At 40.2% G+C, this 20,908-nt stretch overlaps 1 protein-coding gene across 3 annotated transcripts in view; it reads left to right on the top strand.

The window, feature by feature from the left end:
* The window catches only part of PTPRB (protein tyrosine phosphatase receptor type B), a 66,056-nt gene that overhangs the window by 31,039 nt on the left and 14,109 nt on the right, over positions 1-20,908 (top strand). For all 3 annotated transcript variants that reach the window (XM_019006684.2, XM_015627850.3, XM_015627852.2), the window contains 20 exons: positions 879-1,145; positions 2,422-2,685; positions 3,673-3,936; positions 4,827-5,090; positions 5,761-6,024; positions 6,874-7,143; positions 7,764-8,027; positions 8,891-9,154; positions 9,521-9,802; positions 10,902-11,180; positions 11,858-12,007; positions 13,223-13,466; positions 14,666-14,772; positions 15,284-15,383; positions 16,783-16,866; positions 16,970-16,987; positions 17,092-17,173; positions 17,631-17,721; positions 18,871-18,947; positions 19,755-19,889. In XM_019006684.2, the coding sequence (XP_018862229.1) occupies positions 879-1,145; positions 2,422-2,685; positions 3,673-3,936; positions 4,827-5,090; positions 5,761-6,024; positions 6,874-7,143; positions 7,764-8,027; positions 8,891-9,154; positions 9,521-9,802; positions 10,902-11,180; positions 11,858-12,007; positions 13,223-13,466; positions 14,666-14,772; positions 15,284-15,383; positions 16,783-16,866; positions 16,970-16,987; positions 17,092-17,173; positions 17,631-17,721; positions 18,871-18,947; positions 19,755-19,889 (3,770 nt within the window). The remainder of the gene's footprint in view (positions 1-878; positions 1,146-2,421; positions 2,686-3,672; positions 3,937-4,826; positions 5,091-5,760; positions 6,025-6,873; positions 7,144-7,763; positions 8,028-8,890; positions 9,155-9,520; positions 9,803-10,901; positions 11,181-11,857; positions 12,008-13,222; positions 13,467-14,665; positions 14,773-15,283; positions 15,384-16,782; positions 16,867-16,969; positions 16,988-17,091; positions 17,174-17,630; positions 17,722-18,870; positions 18,948-19,754; positions 19,890-20,908) is intronic.

The following is a 20,908-nucleotide window of genomic DNA, read 5'->3' as shown; positions in this document are numbered from 1 at the left end:
TAATCACTAAACCAGTACTATGTATGCAAAAGGGTTGGTACGAAACAAGAGAGGAAGAGTGCATTCACATTTTATATAGTTAGAGTCTTCTTTATTTCAGCTGTGCTTGGTCATGTAAACAGAAATCTTTAGAAGTAATTTTATTACCTTGCTTTGACCAAGTATTGTCAAACCAAATGAAAAAAGGATTTGGGGTAAAATTTGTGCTACATATTACATTCCTTTGTTATTTCTTCATCCTTTTTGGTTTGCCTAAGTTCATGAGCTTATGCTTAGATAAATGTTATGTTTGTTTAACAATTCATCTTTTGATGCTATAAAAGTGCTAAAGAAGTTCTTGCAGGTCTTCTGACATAAAAAGTTAAACCACAACTTTTACAGTCAGTTATCCCCAAAATTAAATGGTCTGACACAGTATAGATGGCTGTGCCTGAGGTATTCTTCAAACAAGTTTGCCATTTATTAGAAATGAAAGACTGAGAATGGGAGAGGAAAGGGAAAATGAAAGACATAGACTATATTTGAAGTAGTCATCAAAAAACCCTGAGAGATTTCTTAAATTGATGGCTTTTATTTAATGATATTTATAAAATGCCATCTCTTTTGGTTTCCTGATATTGAATCATTCTCATCTGACTGAGAAAAGTTGTGCTAAAGGCTGAAAGACCTTTCTGTGCCTTAGTTAGTTTCCCATAGACCACATCCCAGACAGGAAACAGTCCCCAGTTAAAGTATTTTTAGTCCTGTTGAGTCTGGCTGCAAATTGGAATGTTCTTTTGATGCACTTCCTCAGTGTGACTAAACTTGTGTTCTTTGGGGGATTCTGTTTTGTTTTATTTTGTTTCTCCTCAGTAACAGTATGACAATTTCCTTTTCAGTGCCAGCCCAAGTGACAAGTCTGACTGTGGCAAATCAGGGATCAACCAGCAGCTTGTTCACCAACTGGACAAGAGCACTGGGAGATGTAGACTCATACCAAGTGCTGCTGATTCATGAGAATGTTGTCATTAAAAATGAAACTGTTCCTAGTGAAACCAACAGATATCACTTCTATCCCCTGAAACCTGGAGGACTCTATTCAGTTGTTGTCACCACTGTCAGTGGAGGAATATCTTCAAGGCAAACAATTGCAGAGGAAAGGACGGGTAAAAAGGAAAACACTCCAGCATGCTTTTTGGTAGTTCTTAAAAGCTGAATTTATCTAAGAGAATGGTCTTGTGATTAAGCCACTGCACTGAGAAGTCAGAAAAACAGGAGTTTCATCCATATAGTTCCATATGTGCACACTGTCTGTCCAGATCTGTGTAAATACAGCTTTAGAGAGCTAACTGTTCTAACTGCAGTGGGAACTCTGCAGAAGGATCACTCTGTAGCAAAGACAAAAGTATGCACTGAGAATAATGAATAATTGTGCTGGGTGAATCACTCCTTGGAAGGGACTTTCTTGTTCCATTGGCTGTCTGGTGGGGTAGGATGATTGCTCTGTACTTACGTGTGTCAAGAACCTGCCTAAAGGTGCGGGAGTGAATTTGTGTGTCAGGGTCTCACAACCCTTTTCTTTTTCTTTAATCCAGCACCAAAGAATGTCCTCCAGGGCTAATTAGTTATTATGAGGTTCTTCTGTACTTCATAGAGCAAGATTTACAGTTGCATCAAATTCTTTAGGTTTGAAGAGTCATGAAATGTAATATCAGTTCTGTGGGTATTTTAGAGGAAAAATTTGGCAACATAGTGCAATTTCACCCATTATGTGAATTTGGCAAAGGCCAGGCATTCTGCAGTATTCTGCACTGTTCTCCTTGAAAACAACTATTTTCCGGTGAAAAGGCAAAGCAAACCTGAAAAAAAATGGAGAAGAACAATACTAAAAGGCTTAAAGTAGATGAGCATATTTGATAAATCTGGGGAGGTTTTGACTCTGACAGCTGTTGGCCAGCCCCTCTGTTGAGATAATTAATTTCAGTGCAGCAGAGTCCAGTGGAAATGTGGAAGTTCGTTATGTCTAAGTTCTGCCCCAGTAATAACTGAGAGTTTTGTACCTGAGTGATGATACTTCTGGCAGAGCCTTTGAGCTCACCTTGCTGGCTTGAAAAACAAGTGGCGTTCATGTTTCATCCACTAGGCGTCAGAGAACCCACTTAAAATGAAAAATTCAGCTGTGGGCCTCAGCGTCTTACCAGCCTCATCAGTTACTGCTGTTATTGAGGAAAGACAATTTGAAAGGATGACTCAACTTCTGGGATTTTAGAAGTGCTGGAGTCAGGTCACCAAAGACAACTTCCTTCACTGTATTTTAAAAAGGAGATGAACGTTGTTGAGAGGCAGTCAGTGCAGAACTTCTCAGGAGTCCCAGACTGCTTATTTTGCAGGGGATGATTGGCTAGTTAATGCTTTTCTTGTTTTTTCCTCTTTGTTGCACAGTTCCTTCCAGTGTGACGGGAGTAACAGTAAATAACTCGGGTCGGAGTGACTACCTCAGTGTTTCTTGGCTGCCAGCTTCTGGAGATGTAGACAGTTACTTGATAACACTCTCTCATGATGACAAGATTGTTCAGACTCTCACCATTTCCAAATCATTCAGTGAATGCTCCTTCAGCAGCCTTACTCCTGGGACACTTTATGATGTGATGATAACCACAAAGAGTGGAAAGTACGAAAACTATTCCCTCAGCCAGGAACGAACAGGTAAAGAGAAACTCTGGGCAAGCACGGTCACTCGCTAATGTATATGTCAATGGCTGATGTATAGCCATTACCAATGATTTATCTATATCTGATCAAACTTGGATGGATGAGTAGATGTTGGAGGGTCAAACCATAAAATTACAGCTTTATAGACTTAGTTGTATTCTTATGCCCCTTTTGTTGCTTTATTTCATGCAAAAATACTTCAGCATGAATAAAAGTCATGTCAGTCCTTATGAGCGAGAAATCATGTATCAGTTTTGGCTCAAATGTGTTGTCCTTAATTCCTCTACTTGGCCCTTTAAGTATATCCTGCAGAGCATCTCTTCAGAAAGTTATTGAGGCACTGAAAGAGCAGAATAGGATCGGCTAATTAGTAAAACATTAGTGAGGTGTCACAATAATGAGTAACACCCATGTCAGTTGGTTTTGGTAATGTAATACATGTGTCTATGGTTTTGGTCATGCAATTTTCAAGGAATGTTAGAACAGGAATAGAGAAATCTCAGAAAAGTATGGCAATAATGATGGAGGGCCTTTTAAAACTTTCTCACAGATTGAAAAAAACTGAGACTTTACACTTGGTAAACCAGTAGAACAAAAGAAAGAATGTAGAGGGTGCTAAAATAACAGAGTATCAAGTCAGTGCAGTTTAAGTCTTCTCATGATCTAAGTGAAAATCCAAGGAACAGCCACAAGAGGACAAGAACCAAATTTTGGATCAGTGTAGTGTCTGTGGAACTCACTACTCTTACAAAAATGGAGCTAGTTCCATAAAACCAAAAATTAGAAAGGCAAACCATTGTATTGTCATAAGATGTAAAGCAGCCTAGAAACTGCAGATACTATTCAATCCACATTGTTGTCATTTTGTGACTTCCTCACAAAACTCTGGTAACTATACAAATACAGTTCTCTACCACAACTCTGGTTACTTCAGGGAGTTATTGCTTTCTGAATCTTTAATTGCATTTTTTTTTCTTTCAGTCCCTTCAAGTGTCCAGGGACTGACTGTCAGCAATTCAGCCAGAAGTGACTACTTGAAGGTGTCCTGGTTACATGCATCTGGATATTTTGATAATTATGAAGTGATCATCAGGAACAACAATGATTTCATTCAAACAAAAAGTGTCCCAAAGGATGAAAATGAATGTGTGTTCACCAGTCTGGTCCCAGGGAGGCAGTATAGTGTCACGGTCAGCACAAGGAGTGGGAAATACGAAACTAGTGAAAGAGTCTATGGCAGAACAAGTAAGTAAGCACCCTGGAAACATTCTGAGACATCCCAGGGTACTTTTTTTTATTTACCATACCCAGGAACAAAAATTTCATATGATCTTAACATAGAATGTTGACTATTACTCTTTGAATGTGTATTATTCCAAATACAGAAAGCAGTATTTAGTTTATAACCAGTGTTTAAGTTACAAAAAAACAAAAAAGTGAGAGACCTGTGCTGTTAAACTGGAGAGCAAATCTTGAAACATTGAAAGCCAAAAAACAGTTGTACAGTTTTCCACATGAGCTTAGTATTTATAATTAAATTATATCAGAATGTACTAAACAATTTTTTTCTGGTCATGGAAATGTGGGAAAGAAGTGCTTGGAAACATTCCAAGCACTGGAACTGGGAGAGCATGGGGCAAGAGTGGTAAGGTTGCTGTTTGGGAGCCAGCAGGGATCTGGGTGCAGTCTTCACCTAGCACCATATGTGAATTAAGGAGCCATACTGAGAAACTCAGTTTATTAAGAAAGATGTAGCATGGGGCAAAAGTAACTCACTTGTGACTGGCACAAGTTAGAAACTGCATTATGGTGCTGCATCACACAGATGGATTGCCTTGGCTTGGCACTAGCTCAGGCCTCTTTTCTCTGTATTTGTAAACTCCCTGCAAGCTCCATTATTATTTACTTATTATTTATTATTTTCATGCAGATAGATTGTGGACTTCTGTTCTGAAATGGGACCTTCCAGTGTTAGATGGGGTGCAAACTACCCAAATAAGTGCAATCTACTGCTTTTTCTAGGGAACTGAATGAACAATTGTAGCTCAGAAGCATGGCTTCAGAGCTGCTAGCTTTTTGCTGTTATCTGTTAGTAAGTACTGAGAACTTTCCCATCTTTCTTCTCACCTCTTCAGTGCCAGAGTCAGTGAAGGAGCTGACTCTTAGTAACAGAAGCACAGAAGATCTGCAGGTAACTTGGTCAAAGGCTGAGGGGGATGTTGATAAGTATGAGATTCAGCTCCTCTTCAATGATATGAAGATCTTCCCTCCCATTTTCCTTGGGAACACCATTGAGGAGTATTGGTTTACAGCTCTGACTCCAGGACGTCTATACAAAATTCTTGTTTTGACCATCAGTGGAGATGCACAGCGTGCTACTTTCATAGAAGGCCTGACAAGTAAGAAATAATGTGGTATTTAAAATGTGTTTAGGCTTTTCTAGAATGAAGCACTGAAAATCAAGGTTGAGCCATGATTATATTCAAGCTCCTGTAACACTCTTGGAGACAGACCTCATTGAAAATCACACTAGTACTTCAGCCAACTTGTGACCCATGCTTAAGAAAAAAGTGTTGCATTTACTAATATTTGATGGTTGGCAGAGAATCCGATTTGGTGCATGGGAATTGTATTGAGATGTCAGCATTTAGGTTTCTGTTACTCCCAAGCATGCCAGTTGTTTGCTTAGTGTATCTAGCTTAATCACTTACCTGTAAAATAGGTATTTTACACCTCTGTTTACCTGAAGTGGATGATTGAGATAATAATGGCAAAATGGCCAACTAACTGAGGGTACCTAAAGAGCTTTCATTTTTTGAGGTGTTTTTAGAGCATCATTTGGACAAGAGGGAGGTTACACGTAGAATTGCTTTTTTAAAATGACATAACCCTGCACAAATATTTACAACTTGACTTGTGTTTACCCATGAATGACATTCCTTGTACCTGTAAATGATCTTTCTCTTTTGAATCATTTTTCTGTGGCCATAAAATAGGTAGAAATTAGGAAGCCTGAGTCAAACAGGAAATTTTTGAGCAGGTGCCTTTTTGTTCCCCGTTTTTTTCCAGTTCCAAGCAAGGTCCGCAACATTCATGTGTCACCTAATGGCATGACAAACAGCCTGAAAGTGAGCTGGACCCCTGGAGGTGGAGATGTTGATTCCTACACAGTGACTATATTTCAGCAAAACCATCAGCTTGATTCCCAGAGTGTCTCCAAACACATCTCTGAGTACATGTTTCACAAGCTGGAAGCTGGGGAGCAGTACCAGGTGGTGGTGCAATCTAACAGTGGCACCTTGCACAACAGCTTAGAAGCTTTTGGGAGAACAAGTACGTTTCTTTTGAGACAATGAGAAAGTTGTATTATATCTTCCCAGAGACTGACCCTTGTTTAATAATGTTTATGAATGTACCATAGGGCATGGGGACATTTAGATTCATGGGAAGTTTCTATCTCAAAGCATGAGTCATGAGTCATGGGTCTGTTAATACCAGTGAGATGTGTCATTTCAGTAACTTTACCTGGGTGAATGTGCATAGAATACTAGTCTAGCCTAGTGTCTTCCTTCATAGGATGAATGCAGTTCCATCCCTCTCATTTCCTTTGGCTGTACCCATCTGACACATACATCCATTCCATGTGTAGTCAAATACTGTATTCTAGCAGAGCCTATTGCATGATCAAGGCTTGTTAGACAACACATTACCCCAGTATCCAGGGTGTCAGAACGTACAAAACAATCCAATACCTTGTTTTTAATCTATTCTCTCTCTTTAGCACCTGCATTTGTTATCTGTGGCCTTGATTTTTGTGCAGCAGCTGCTGGCTAACATTTTCTATTCTGGGCTACTATTTTGCACCAATTTACCACTCCTTTATTTTTCATATTCCTTTCTTATCTGTTTCAGTTAGTTCATTTCACCCTCCTTCTCCATCTTTTCATGATAGTCTATAAATAGCTGTTGCTTCTCCATTCCCAGTTCAGATATCTATGATGCTCTGTAAATTCATGTCTTTATTTATGTCTAGGAATTATTTGTTTGCATAAACATATGCATAGATATTTCTTTTCCCACAAGGGAACTTGAAAATATATAGTTAATTACTTTATACAGATTTGTGTATTGAATGGTCTGTATTTCACCTGGTAATATCCTGCCTTTAATTGTTGCTTCCAGTTCCAGCCTCTGTCCAGGAATTACTAGCCCATCATGCTTACAGCAGTCATTCCTTGTTAGTAACCTGGCAGAAAGCTCCTGGTGTAGCCGAAAGATATGACATTCTGCTCTTGAATGAGCAAGGAATCCTCCTGAGTAATAAATCAGAGCCAGCTACTGCCAAACAGCACAAATTTGAAGATTTAGTGGCTGGCAAGAAGTATAAAATACAAGTTTTGACAGTCAGTGGTGGACTCTTCAGTAAGCGTGCAGAAACTGTTGGCCGAACAGGTAATTAGAACATCTTGGTTTATTTATACTTCCCCCAGTCAGATATCATTAAGTACATGAACCATCTGTATATTTTGAATCTGCAAAGATTCTAGTAAGGTACAGACTCTGGATGTTCATGCATCATTTTTCCTGATACATGCTTTGTATGTGAATCTGAAATTGATTATCATAATAATGTGACCGTGGTTCATAAAAAGGATATTAAACCAAAATGCTGAAAGCTTCCCTCTTGTGGAAATACCTGAATGCTTTATTGTCGTCAAGTTTTTAATTCACAGTCTCAAGGTTCTTAGTGCAAGATTGATGTGAATACACACTTCTAAACTCAAGGCCAAGTCTTGATTGCAGTCTTTACTGATTTAAAGCTTTTTGTAGAAGCTAATGGACGGTTCTGTGTAAGCACAGTCTAGAGAATCAGGCCTTCTGGGAAATAAAAATATTGTATTGGAGAGACTCAGTGGCATTTCATAAATGCTTTCCCCTTGTTTCTGACAGTTGCCGTTGATATTACTTAGCTACTTGTGGCTTAATTGAAATGTGTTATGGCCATGAATTTATTAAAGGTTCAGCTTAGGGCCTAGACTGATATTTACTCTTACATTTATCCTTCTTTTCAGTTCCAGCAGCTGTTACAAATCTGAAAGTCACAGAGAACACCACTGACCGACTGTCCTTCAGCTGGACCACCTCTCAAGGGGAGCTTGATTCGTATGACATCTTCCTATACAATCCAGACAAGTCCCTTCATGACAGGATTTCAGGAGAGCAGCATCTCCAGCAGTGTTCATTCCAGAATCTGCGCCAAGGCAGGATGTATCGAATGGTGATTGTTACACACAGTGGAGACCTCACTAACGAGTCGTCTGTCTATGGAAGAACAGGCAAGAACATCTAAGAAAACCATCTGTCTCCAGTGTGGTGCTCATGGGGGACACCAGTGAGCTGGTCTGAGTCTGATGCTCATACTAGATTAGAGCAACTATTATCAAAATTGGCTCTAATATGTAAAGAGCATTAGATACATAAAAAGGTAAATTCTGAATGATGTAGTTACAGCAGGAAAAATTAAGTGAGGAACCCTACAACAGTTCCCCAGGAGCTTGTGTCAGAGGAAAGACATCCCAGTGTATGCTCCTTCAGCAGGAAAATGGCTGTGTCCTATTCTAAAACCAATATTGTCCTGAGTGGAAAAGGCAAAAAGGCAAAGCAAGTGGTGTGAATGGGATAGACAGTCTACCAGTGAAATAAAACTTGTTTCCCATGGGAAGCTCTGGCTGCAGCTCTGTGTGTGTTCAGCCACATGTGGGAAGCAGAGTTTTCTAAGCAGCTTTAGCAGCTCTGACATTCTGTGAAACCTTTCTTTATTCCCCTGTGGCACCACATAGGAACCCCTCTGTGGGACTATGTCTGCACAGTGGTGCACTTTCTTCAGCTGCCTCAGAAATGGGTGTTTCCAAATACTAACTAGGAAAAATCTGGTTAGCCTTTGCAAAACTATCCATTATAAATATTGCAACCTCTTTTGGTAACACTGGCAGTTCAAAATAATAAAGGAAGCTACTGAGATATGCTTTCTGCTTTCCAGCCAGCTGTGGTGGCTGTCTAGTTTATAAAATGACTATCATTACAGGACAAGTATAAGGTCTGCTTGATCTTTTTGCTTCTTCTCACCCAAAGGATGTTACTTTTTTTTTTTTACATATATTTTATTACATAAAGTAATATTCATTCCTCCTTTTTTCAGTACCAGCCCCAGTTGTTGGTCTCCAGGCGTCCAACCGAAACATGACGGACAGTCTGTGGTTCACCTGGGGCCCAGCAGCAGGAGATGTTGACTTCTATGAGCTGAATCTTTACAACCCAAATGGGACACAGAAAGAAACTGAGCAAAGAAAAGACCTGGAAGGGTGGCACTTTCAGGGGCTCATTCCTGGCAGAAAGTACACTTTAGTTGTGGTGACTCACAGTGGTGACCTGACCAACACAGCAAATGCTGAAGGAAGAACAGGTATGAGAGTTTTTTTAGTCCCATCTGTTTGATTAGTTCACAACTATGCAACAAACTTTATCTGAAGGAGGATTTATTATGAGAGTCATTGGAGGTATAAAGCTGAAGGATAACCTTAAGTGCATTAAACAAATGGAATGTGAAAGAAAAGCAGTCAGCACTGTTTTTCTTTCAGAGGCTCAGGAATGCTACAACTGTGAAAGTCACCGTTATCAGCACAGGTGCAGTAACTGGCTGTGTATACAAGATAATACAAACTACTTTGTGATGCATGAAGAAAATAATGCATGTTACATTTTATTTGTCTTGTGTAAAAATTAAAGCATCTCTTTTTCTTCTCTCCTTTTTTCCCCTCTTTCTGCATAGCACCCAGCTCTCCTAATGCTGTGTCATTTACTGATGTTGCAAACACTTCTTTATCAATCACTTGGCTGGGTCCTCCAGACTGGACAGACTATGACGATTTTGAGGTGCAGTGGCTTCCAAAGGATCCTCTCACAGTATTCAATCCCTACAGCAGCAGCAAATCCAAAGTACGCATCATCTATGGCCTGCGACCAGGAAGACTCTACGAGTTCAGTGTCAGAACTGTCAGTGGTGACAGCTGGAAGACATACAGTCAGTCACAGTCTGCAAGTGTGAGAACAAGTAAGTAAAAATTTCTATTGCACCCTAACACTCAGCTGAAGAAGATGAAAAACTGTAAAATATTACCAATTCCTTATGCAATCAGTAATTTCCATTAATAAATTCATGAGTGACAGTGATGAATTCAGCTAGATTCTAAGAACTTGCTGTGTGCAAGATCAGCTGTTTAAAGACTGATAATGGACATACATTTACAGTCTTCACATGCAGAGTCAAGCTGTTTGGTTGCAGAGCCTAAATCAGTCAGTTTCTGAATGATAAGACAGGAAGGATGAAAGAAACTGCTGTACTAGATTTGAAACTGGAATCAGTGTTTCACTGCTCTGTGTTTCTGGCCATGTCTATGAATCTGTTTCATCTCTAGCTCTAGTATGTCTGTAGTAACAGGCTGATTTGAAAAAGTGACATGAAATTGTAAAAATAACTGAGTCATGGCAAATCCTTATGTCATTTGGGGTAGGATTCAGGTCTAAATTGACATCTATATTTAGTATGCTATATAGCTCTTTAATACAGCATAATAATTAAAATTTCACCTGTGCTTAATCACTTAAATGTAGATGCCTGCCATCTGAGAGTGAAATCCTGTCTTTGTTAGATGTTATATGATAATAAATGGTGCTCCCATATTACATGGCTGAAGCATTTTTCTGTGCTGTTTAGTGATATGGACACATCACATGCTGTCCAGGAAACCAGATCAGTCATGAGATGACAGTATCAGTCTTGACTGAAATAAGTGACCACATGGAGCTTCTAAATAAGTTGTAATAGCTTTCTAGAAGTCTATTTCTTTGTGGTGTTGCTGTTCATGTTAAGACTTCATCAAGATTTTTCCTTGTTTTCACAATTAATTACTGGAGCTTCACAATGCTGATGGGGAAGATGTCGCTAGGTCTGATTTCAGATGGCGAAAATGAGTTAAGACAACTTTTCATAAGAATTAGGCAGCACACATTTGCAGGATAGCTGGGAATTCCAACTCCCAGCCTCCTGTTCTGATCTGATAGTTGATGCAGAATCTAGGAGCTAGTATGAGCAGAGTGTATGACACCTGTCCCTTTTTCCACTGAGCTCCAACTTCTCAACATTTCTCTAGAACCGGACAAGATACAAAGCCTTCACTGTCGGCCCCAAACCTCTACTGCCATCGCATGTTCCTGGACTCCTCCCGATTCTGACTTTGATGGGTACAGTGTCGAGTGCAAGAAAATGGACACTCGTGAAGTGGAATTTTCTAAAAGGATAGAAAAAGACAAATCTCTGCTTAATATCATGACCCTTGTTCCCCACAAGCGATACCTGGTGTCCATCAAGGTGCATTCTGCAGACATGACGAGTGAAGTGGTTGAAGACAGCACCATCACAATGATTGATCGTAAGTGGAATTCAGAGTTGCCCTGAAGAGAGGCATTGAGCCACAATAAACAATTGTTTGTGTTGGTTAGACAGTAAAAGAAGTTCTGAACTCCAGTGTGTGGAGTGGTGGCCAAAGTAGACTGAATCCATCCTTTGGTCCCTGTTGTGACAGACAGTGCAGGATTTTGACTGTATTGCCTCTAATCACATTGTCAGACTCAGTTATTAGGCTCATTCATGAAATATAGCCTGAGAAACATAAATACCTTGTCCTCATCATCACATGCCTTCAGTTGTCTTCATGCTCACTGCTTGGCTTTCTGAATATGGATGTTTCCCATCATAGATGGTAGCCATCATCAGCACAAACATCAATCTATAAGGACATTGGACTGTAGTACTACATTCTCTTTTGGCTTCTATAGACTCTTCTGAGGGCTTCTGCAGGAATTCCTGCCAAGGAGGTGTCACTCTTACTATGGTGAATACACTGCTGGCTTGTTTCATCTTTTGGCAGTTTCACTGTGGGAGGTGAAGACACTTTCTTGATTACAAAGAATAGAATCAGTGACTTGGGTCCAGGCAACTGAGATTTATTACAAGTTGCATTTTCCTTACTATGTCTAGTTCACACAAGTACATAGGTAATACTTTCTCTCTATTTTGTATTTATTTTGTATTTATTTAATTACTCAGGTCCTCCTCAGCCACCTCCAGACATACGAGTGAACAAAAAAGAGGTGCTGATTACCAAATCCTCCATCAACTTTACTTTTAATTGCAGCTGGTTTAGTGATACTAATGGAGCTGTGAAATACTTTACTGTGGTTGTGAGGGAGGCTGATGGTAAGTGTTATGATTTAACACTATTCTCTCTATAGCCAGTAAAATTTACATGGGGAAGTACATCCCTGTCACTGCGCAGCAAAGGGGTTTCTTCTCATCTAATGGCTGAGTGTCGTACAGATTTTAGATCTGTACTTCCTCCCTAGCCTGAGGATGTAGGAGCTCAGTCCTATTCTCAGGGAGTCTGTAGCAACTACAGAGCTCAGACAGAAGCAGCAGTTAGCTTCTGTGTTCTGTATTATAATGTCATGTATGTTTAGACAATTTCCATAGTAGAAGGCTTACATTGGTTGCCATTGCCAGTGAACACAGAATGTGCCTTGCTGTGAACAGATCTCAAAAGGTAGTTTAAATGTTAGGGGCTAACACTAAAAGGCAACTCTTTTGGAGAGTCTCAGTAAGCCATGCTGAGAAGGCACAGGTCTGCCAGGTGATGCTTGCTAACTGAAGAAAATGACTTTGCATACAGTACTATAAAATAAAACAGAAATTCTCCTTGTGGCATGCATGTAAACCTCCCTTTCTACAGCAAAACTATTGTTGAGATGTGTGTCTGACAAATCAGATACATGTCTCAACAATTTATACCTTGTTTTTAGAAGTGGCTTCATTTACTGGAATGCCAGGACATATTTTATGATCCTTATGAAAGTTTCTTAATCTCTCTGTTTTTCTCTTAAGGGAAAAAAAAACAGATAATATTTCCACTTTCTGCTTTGTTATATTTGGGCAAACTGTAAAGCAGTTTGAGAAGGGGGCTACTCATTGCCATAGCTTTGCGTATCTGAGACTCTTATCCAGTATTGTGAATTTACATTCTGGGGACCCCTGTCATTTCCTACTGTATTTTTTTTCTCTGTATACACAGTAGAGTTGTCAGTGTGTGGGATTTTTTACTTGCTTTTTGAAATAGCTAGTAGTAGGATCCAGGAATCTGAATCACAAAAACTCCCACCAACAGCACAGGAAAAAATGTCATAGCATTCCACCTGTACATGCCTATTGTGGCAAAAGTTACAGTGAGGACTTTTGAGGAAATCTGCCTAAAAAAATAATAGAAAGCATGGTACCCTAACCATTGTAGCTTTGTATTCATGAGGTGGCCACCAAGAAATAGAGAATTGGATAAGTCTTTCAAGAGCTTGAGCCTATAAATCTCATCACATTAATGGCTGTGGCATCTAAACCTTTTGTCTTTCTCTGCACATGACGTAGGCAGTGAAGGACCAAAGCCTGATGAGCAGCACCCATTACCTTCCTACCTGGAGTACAAATACAACGACTCTATACGCATCTACCAGACCAATTATTTTGCCAGTAGCTGTGCTGAAAACCCTGACAGTGACTATAAAAGCTTTGACATTAAGCTTGGAGGAGAAATGGAAAATCTGGGAGGAAAGTGTGATCCAGATCACCAGAAATTCTGCGATGGACCTCTAAAGCCTCGAACTGCGTATAGGTTAGACTTACATTGGTAGTTGTGCTCTGTCGCGTTATTAGGCTTGATATCATCTGTGCCTGAACCACTCGGGCTTCTGCAGATTAGTAACTGCGTTGTACAACGTGCTTTGGCTTTCACTGCAAATTTATGAAAGCTTGGTTTAGTTTTTAGCACTAATCCATGCTCCTGTTCCGTAGGCAAGAACTAGTCATTCACTAGCATGGGAAGGATATGATTAATATGATACACAAAACTCTGTGCAGTGGATAGATTTATTTATTTACCTCAACTTGATGGAAAGCTCTCCTATTGCTGTTTGACATTTCATTGGAAAGACTGAAGACAGTTGGCTAAGTTAGAAGAGTACTTAACAGAAGTCAGGCATGCTTCACTCAGTCTGGCACAACTACCCTACTGGTTCTTTTGGAATATGCTAGAAAAACCAGAAGGCCATTCTACGCTGTGGCACCATCCTCAGGCTCCAGAGCTAGGTCCAGGTTAGCTGTAGAGTGTAGAAGAGGGTGACTGCCAAGACCAGTCTCAGCAGTTGCACTGGATGTGAGACCAAACGTTAGCTCCGGTGTGGCTCAGTGACACCCCTCCCACCACCACCACCCAGGCAAACACTGTCCCAAGAGATCTGCAAGCTGCTCACTGAAAAGGCACATGGACAAAAGGCACATGCCAAGGAATGCCCATTGTGCCTCAGCTTCTTCATCATCATTAAAAAATGACAGCCCTCTATAGTCTGTTCTCATGAGGGCACATTTCCCTAAGCTTCAGTCTGGGAAATACCCGCATTACCAGGAGAACAAAGAGACTGTGACACTTACCTATTAGCACAGTTGTGCCCAGCAAAGTGAAGGGAAAATATGTCCCCACTGAGAAGCGTTTGTGAGTCCTCTTTCCTCTGCAGCTTCTGCTAGTCCTGCCTTCAGACGTGGTCAGGCTGTGTGTGCCAGCAGCAAGAGCCCCATCTGCTACCTCTACCAGGGTACCTCAGAGCCCTCCACCTGTGCTTGCTGGGCTCCCCCATGTTTAACTCAGGGATCAGTATTATTAATTAAGTAGAAGACTGATCAACTCAGATGTCTGTATTAAGAATTATCTGTGGTCAGGGGAAAGGTTTTAGATGTCTAAAAGGAGCAAATGAGTTTTTACTTTTCTGCTTTTGGTTTTGAACATCTGATGAGCCATTTTTTTACTGTTTCTTTTAGAATCAGCATACGAGCTTTTACTCAGCTTTTCAGTGAAGACCCAAGGGAACTTCCTAAACCACTCTTTGCAGACACCTTCTTCTCTTTACCGATCACTACAGAGGCAGGTTAGTTTCAGGCTGTTATCATTGACTGTGCCATGTGATTATATATTGTGCCTGAGAATACTCTGGCATCTGGAACTATTTGTAACAAGTGGAACAAAGCTTATTGTGCGTGTCCTGAGGGCTGCTCTGAGAGGAAGCTGGAGCCTTGGCTTATCTACCTTTACTGGAAAATTCAGAGGACTGCTTGACAGAGCTGCTGAAAGTAGAGAAAAGGAAAAATACTCAGTGAAGCTATCACCACGAAAGCTTCTAACTGCAAGAGAACCAGTCCCATATAATGGAGTTGTGCTTTCTTTTACTGTGGTTGGGAGTGAAAAAAATTGCTTAAGGGCTTGAAAAAATGAGGACAGAAAATCAAGGCCAGGTTTTAGCTAAGTGTTTTAATGGCTTATATATCCTTGAATTTAGCCATTGTCTTCAGCTGATAATAACAGATCCCCTGAAAGTTATTGATTCTCTGATGCTTCTGATTCTTTCCTCAAGATACATAAATACACTGTTTTGTTTCTAGAGCCTCTCTTTGGAGTTATTGAAGGTGTGAGTGCTGGCTTGTTTCTGATTGTGATGTTGGTGGCTGTTACTGCTTTATTTGTCTGCAGACAAAAAGTTGGGTAAGCTGACTCCCTTTATCAGTCTCTGTTATTGAAGTAATGTCAAATTATATTCATTTAAGTAATACAATTGATTAGGCATAGGTAGAAATTGGATGGATGCATTGAACTGTTCAACAGATAAAATCTGTGTCACTCAAATTCTGTACACACTAACTATACTACTAATGACTTGCATATTAAGAAATTTATATATACTTATTTCAAATGGTGTCAGAATTATGGCATAGAGGATCCTTGTAAATTTTAGTTTGCAGTAGGAGTCTGGATAGTTCTGAATAAAAAATGCTTTATTATTCAAACTATTATCTTCTGGGAAAAAATGTCTTTTGTCAAAAAATGAAGTGTTTCAGATTATTTGTATCTGCATTGTAGAGCAAGCTTTTAAAACTGTTCATTTAGACTTTATCATTTCAATACAAAAATACTGAGATGTGACATTACCTCAGTGTCCAAAAGACTAGCTCAAACTTTGCTCCTCATTTTTTGTCAGTTATAGTTGTAAATTTCCCATTATAGATGAATCTTAAATAGTGAACCTACATATTTTTAAAAAAATGAGATACTGTATCTCAGCTGAAAAAATCTTGATTCATTTAAACTATTTTGCATGACTGAGAGATGTGAAATTATTTGTATTTTCTGAAATTAGAAAAAAGAGCTCAACATTCCCAGTCCATGGGAAACACTGCAAGTCTGAAATTCACTTCTTTTACTGATACAAAATTAAGTTTATATGTTTGTAAATTTTCATATGCCAGAATTACAGATTGAAAAAAAATTGTGCAGGATGGCAATAGTACTGGTATGGTTTTCCCACATCAGAGACAAAGAGAAAGTGTTCTCTAAGGGAGGTGTCTTGAAGGAGGAGAAGGCAGCAAAAAGATGAAAGGCAACACTAGCTGTGTGGAGTAAGTACCACTTCTGTGGCTTTGCCAAAGCCTGCTGTGGTTGTGCTACTTATTCCTGCCGTGAACATGGGGATCTGCTAGAGTCCTGGTCTGCAGAGTGGATGTACTGGAAGATGTAGATGTTTTACAGCTCTGAAAATCTTCCTACATATTCCTCTACATGTAGAGAATCAACCAATTCAGGGTCCATCTTAGCATAGGGCACCCTCCTTAATGATGGACTTGGCTGCAAGTGTTTCAGAACAAGAAAAAGGTCTTACTACATGTACCATGCATACACTCCACATCACTGTTGCCAAGCTAAAATACAAGAAAACTCTGTGCCTCAGCTAAGAGCAATGTCACAGGATCAGAGCCAAAAATATAAACACACTGGAAAATGGTAAACTGGAAAAAAGAAATTTAAGAAAGTGTAAGTTATGTCATTGCCAGCTCTTACCAGTTTCAAAACTTAATGATATAACAGAATACCTTCCTTTTTGTTCCAGCAATGGCCATGAGAGACCTACAGCAAGGCTGAACATTCGCAGAGACAGGCCACTGTCAGTCCATTTGAACTTGGGGCAAAAAGGGTAATGTAAAAAGTTTGATTTTTTAACATGGCATTATGGTTGAACAGACCCATCTGATCACTTACTGATGACCTGTTTCTTTTTCTTTTGAAATAATTTCCAGGTACCGGAAAACTTCCAGGTAAAAAGAAAAAATTAATACCTAAAAGACATCTTGGTAACAAACTGGATAAATTATGACTGTGATTCATCCTGTGATTTTCTTCCTCCTGTTGAATATTTCAGTCCGATCAAAGTCAGTCACTTTGAAGCACACTTCACCAAACTTCAAGCAGACTCCAACTACCTTCTGTCCAAGGAGTATGAGGTGGGATCCTAACCTAGGCAAAGGACTTGCCTTGTGAAGGGTTGGGCTGATTGAAACAACTGGTTAATGTATTAGAAAGGCCTGCATTTTTTTGTCTTATTCACACAAATCCAAATCAGGTGGAGCATTTCACTTGAACTCCACTTGGCTATGTGCAGAAACCAGCTCTTCATTTGGCATCTTCTGGTTGGCAGCCTCTGCCTGATATCTGTCTGGCTGAGATCAGGAGCATTTGTTTGTATGGCACATCTGTGTGATAAAGTATAGAAAGTACCTGCCAGGCATGCACTTGCTTTAAAACAGTATGATCGCCTATGTAATTTCAGGTTTTTTTTTAAAAAAAAAACCCTGTTTTCTGTCCATAGCCTTTGAGAGCTGATGAGCACTATTTCCCTTTGTGTTGTCTTGTCCTTTAATTATTTTCACCTCACATTTTATTCCTATTCCTTTTTTGCAGGACTTGAAAGATGTGGGTCGAAACCAGACATGCGACATAGCACTTCTGCCAGAGAACAGAGGGAAAAATCGATACAATAATATATTGCCCTGTGAGTTTTAACTTTGGTTGTGTAATACTGCATCGCACCAGCTATTTTTCACTTTTTTTTCAGCAAGCCTAGTGGAAAATGTGCAGCCAATCCCTTCTCTCCTCTCCATCCAAGATGAAATATCTCTGCCAGCTCAGGTTCTTGAGCTAGGAGGCAGATGATGCATGGCCCTGAATGGCTTCACACAGACCAGTAATTTAATTTCACACTAGAGGTGTAATGACTAACACTCGGTCCAGGGAGAAAATGCTCCAGCTATTAGGGTCATTCAGTCACTGCTGATAACAAGGATAGTAGAAATAACAGTAGGGTTTTTTACATACAGGTTTTTATCATCCATTCAGTGGTCTTTGACATCCTTGCCAGATCTTTGTTCTTCAGAGTACATTGCAAACCTATTATACAATGTAGACCTAGTGTGATTCTGCACGGTAAGACACATGTCAAGTTAACCCTGTTCTTCTCAGGCAAGACCTGTCTGCTGTTGAGAGATTCCCCCTTTAATTTCCTACCTGTCATTTTGGAGGTAGGACATTGAGGAGGAACACCACATAACTCACTGCTCCACATCCCCGCTCATGGATGTGGCATATGCTTGCAGCACAGCCTCTGGTGTGTCCTACCTGCTCATGCCAGCAATGATACCTGACTGAGATCCAACATGGCATTATCTCAGGAATCAATGTCCTGGCAGCTCAGGCACTATGTGTCTCTGTACAAAGGGCCCTTCACCTGCAGAAGATGTGTGGCCTGCTCAGCATTAGCTCAGAATATCACTGAAGTGCAACTGTTCTTTCAAGGGCAGAGCTGTGTCCTGCTTTCCAGTACAGCACACTGCTGTTAGGATCAAAGGAGGATGCTATTTTGGCCCTTTTGTTGTCATAACAAATCCTATACAACTCAGCAGAGGAAATTCGGTATATTTACTTCTTCCTTCTTACCCATCTATCTCCTAGTCTCTGGAACACTCCACAGCACTCACAGATTAAAGAGGCAGTGAAACCAGCAGTTATTCCTTATAAATTAGCTCTTCATATAAAATCTTGTAATAGTGCTGGCAGTCCTTTCACAAATGCATTTCTGTAAGTGCCGAGAGAGACTGAAAATCAAGACCTAGCCCTAAGCCTCTTGTAATCAATTTCTTGCTAGATGATACATCAAGAGTGAAGCTTTCCAATGTGGATGATGACCCTTGCTCAGACTACATTAATGCAAGCTACATACCAGTAAGTGACACAAGGGTGGTATTTTACAGTCCTTTCAGTGGTCATTTTTCCTTCATCTAAAACTGAATATAAAGCTGGATAGTTAAGGCTCTTCTCCCCCTTCCTTGATCCACTTGAGCTTAAAAGCTGAGAACTTATTTTGTGGGTGTGCTGCAAGACTGTGTCTGACTGCCATTAAGTTAACTGTGGGTGATTTACCCAGCACATAAGGACACTTTCTTGCATTGCTGTAGTTATGTAAGATAGCAAGTCTAATTGGCCAAGGACATATTTTTAAAGGTCGCTGATTTTATACAGTGTCCACAACAACTGTAGCTGTCACTGCAGGTGGCATCCTCACCGTGGAGCTGTAGTTCATCCTGACAGCACTGGCACCTTGCAGGGCGATAGAACTGGCTGAAATTAAAATAATGCCCTTTGCCAAAGAGTTATGATTGATCATAGCAGTGGCTTTAGCAATCCAGATTTCAAGCCAGAACTCAGCTAATTTATTAAAAGCAATAAATAAAATCAAATCCCCTAGCAGTTTTAAAATTGCTTGAGACTGTGCTGAACACAAAAGAACAATGGAAAGCTTTGACTGTCACAAAAGGAACAGTATTTAGATATACTGCCACAGTCTCTTCCTTCTCTGTGTTCCAATCAGTCATTTGCTTCCAGGTCCAAGACAACAATTTAGCTTTCAAAACTATTGTCCCAGCAAGGGTTGCTTCAGAGCCCTGGCTGCAACCCCAAGGCTTGCTCAGTTGTTAGAAGATATTTTTTTCTGTCTTTTTTGGAAAGTAATGGAGTTCTCTTTATTTGCAGGGCAATAATTTCCGCAGGGAATACATAGCAACTCAGGGCCCTTTGCCTGGAACCAAAGATGAGTTCTGGAAGATGGCATGGGAGCAAAATGTTCACAATATTGTCATGGTAACCCAGTGTGTTGAGAAGGGCCGGGTAAGCAGTGGCTCTTCGTTGTTATTGTGTGTTTTAACATTTATTAAAAGTTTTTGCTTCTTATTTGTATCACACTAAAGCCAAGAAGAGCCCAGTCAAGGAGGTACACAGCACAAAAGAAAAGGTATAATATAAAGACTGGAGACAGATTAAGGCTGTGAAGTAAGGATACACAGACTGTCTCAAGATCATGCAGCATGTCAAGGCTAGAATTAGGAGCAGAGCTCAGTGCTTCTGGTCTCTAATCCAGGACTTTGTTCACTAGACAATTCTCTTCAGCATGCAGCAGGACAACCACCAACAAAAAGTGCCTGTTTTATCACATCAATTCTGAACAACTTCTACTTTAAATATAAGCTCTAGAGAGCAAATGTTGATCAGTAAATACATCAGATTATCTCTGATATATAAGCCCTGATGTAGTTATCAAAGACACCACTCATGCACGTAACAGTCTTACTGTGTGCAGGTGTAGCATACCTCCCCAGGTATGACTACATCATGTGTCCTTTGTAAGACAGTGACTAGGTCTGTAAGATCTAACAAATTTGAAGTAGTGATCCTCTAGTGGCACATGTAGGATCAGCTCCTTTCAGCTTACCATTTCTTCCTGAAAGCCACCACAGAATAGGATCTATGTCCTTCTGCATATCACTGGTTCCAAATGAGACCCTCCTGCCATGTTTCAGCAAGAGGTGAAGAAGGGGCACTGGAGGCATAGCTGTCATCCAAGCAGAGATTTAAGAGCTGGCACAGTAAATATGCCCTAGAAGAGGGCATCAGTGAAGTGCTTCCCATTCCCCCCATCACAAATGAATTATGAGAACTTCTATTTCTCATGCCCATGTTGACCTGTTCTTATGCCAAACCCTGTTTATTGACATGGCAGAGAGTGCCATCTCTCTCTGAATTCAGCTGCTGCCTTTCTTCCTTCATGCTCAGGCACAAGATGTCTGAAGTCTGCTTCTGCCAGTGTAGGATGGAGGCATTGTTTATAGCTGTCTCAAACTCTAAATCTC

The sequence above is a fragment of the Parus major genome, chromosome 1A, assembly GCF_001522545.3.
Source record: "Parus major isolate Abel chromosome 1A, Parus_major1.1, whole genome shotgun sequence".
Classification (NCBI taxonomy): domain Eukaryota; kingdom Metazoa; phylum Chordata; class Aves; order Passeriformes; family Paridae; genus Parus; species Parus major.
The sequence above is the reverse complement of the archived record's forward strand: the minus strand, read 5'-3'. Positions and strand labels throughout refer to the sequence as shown.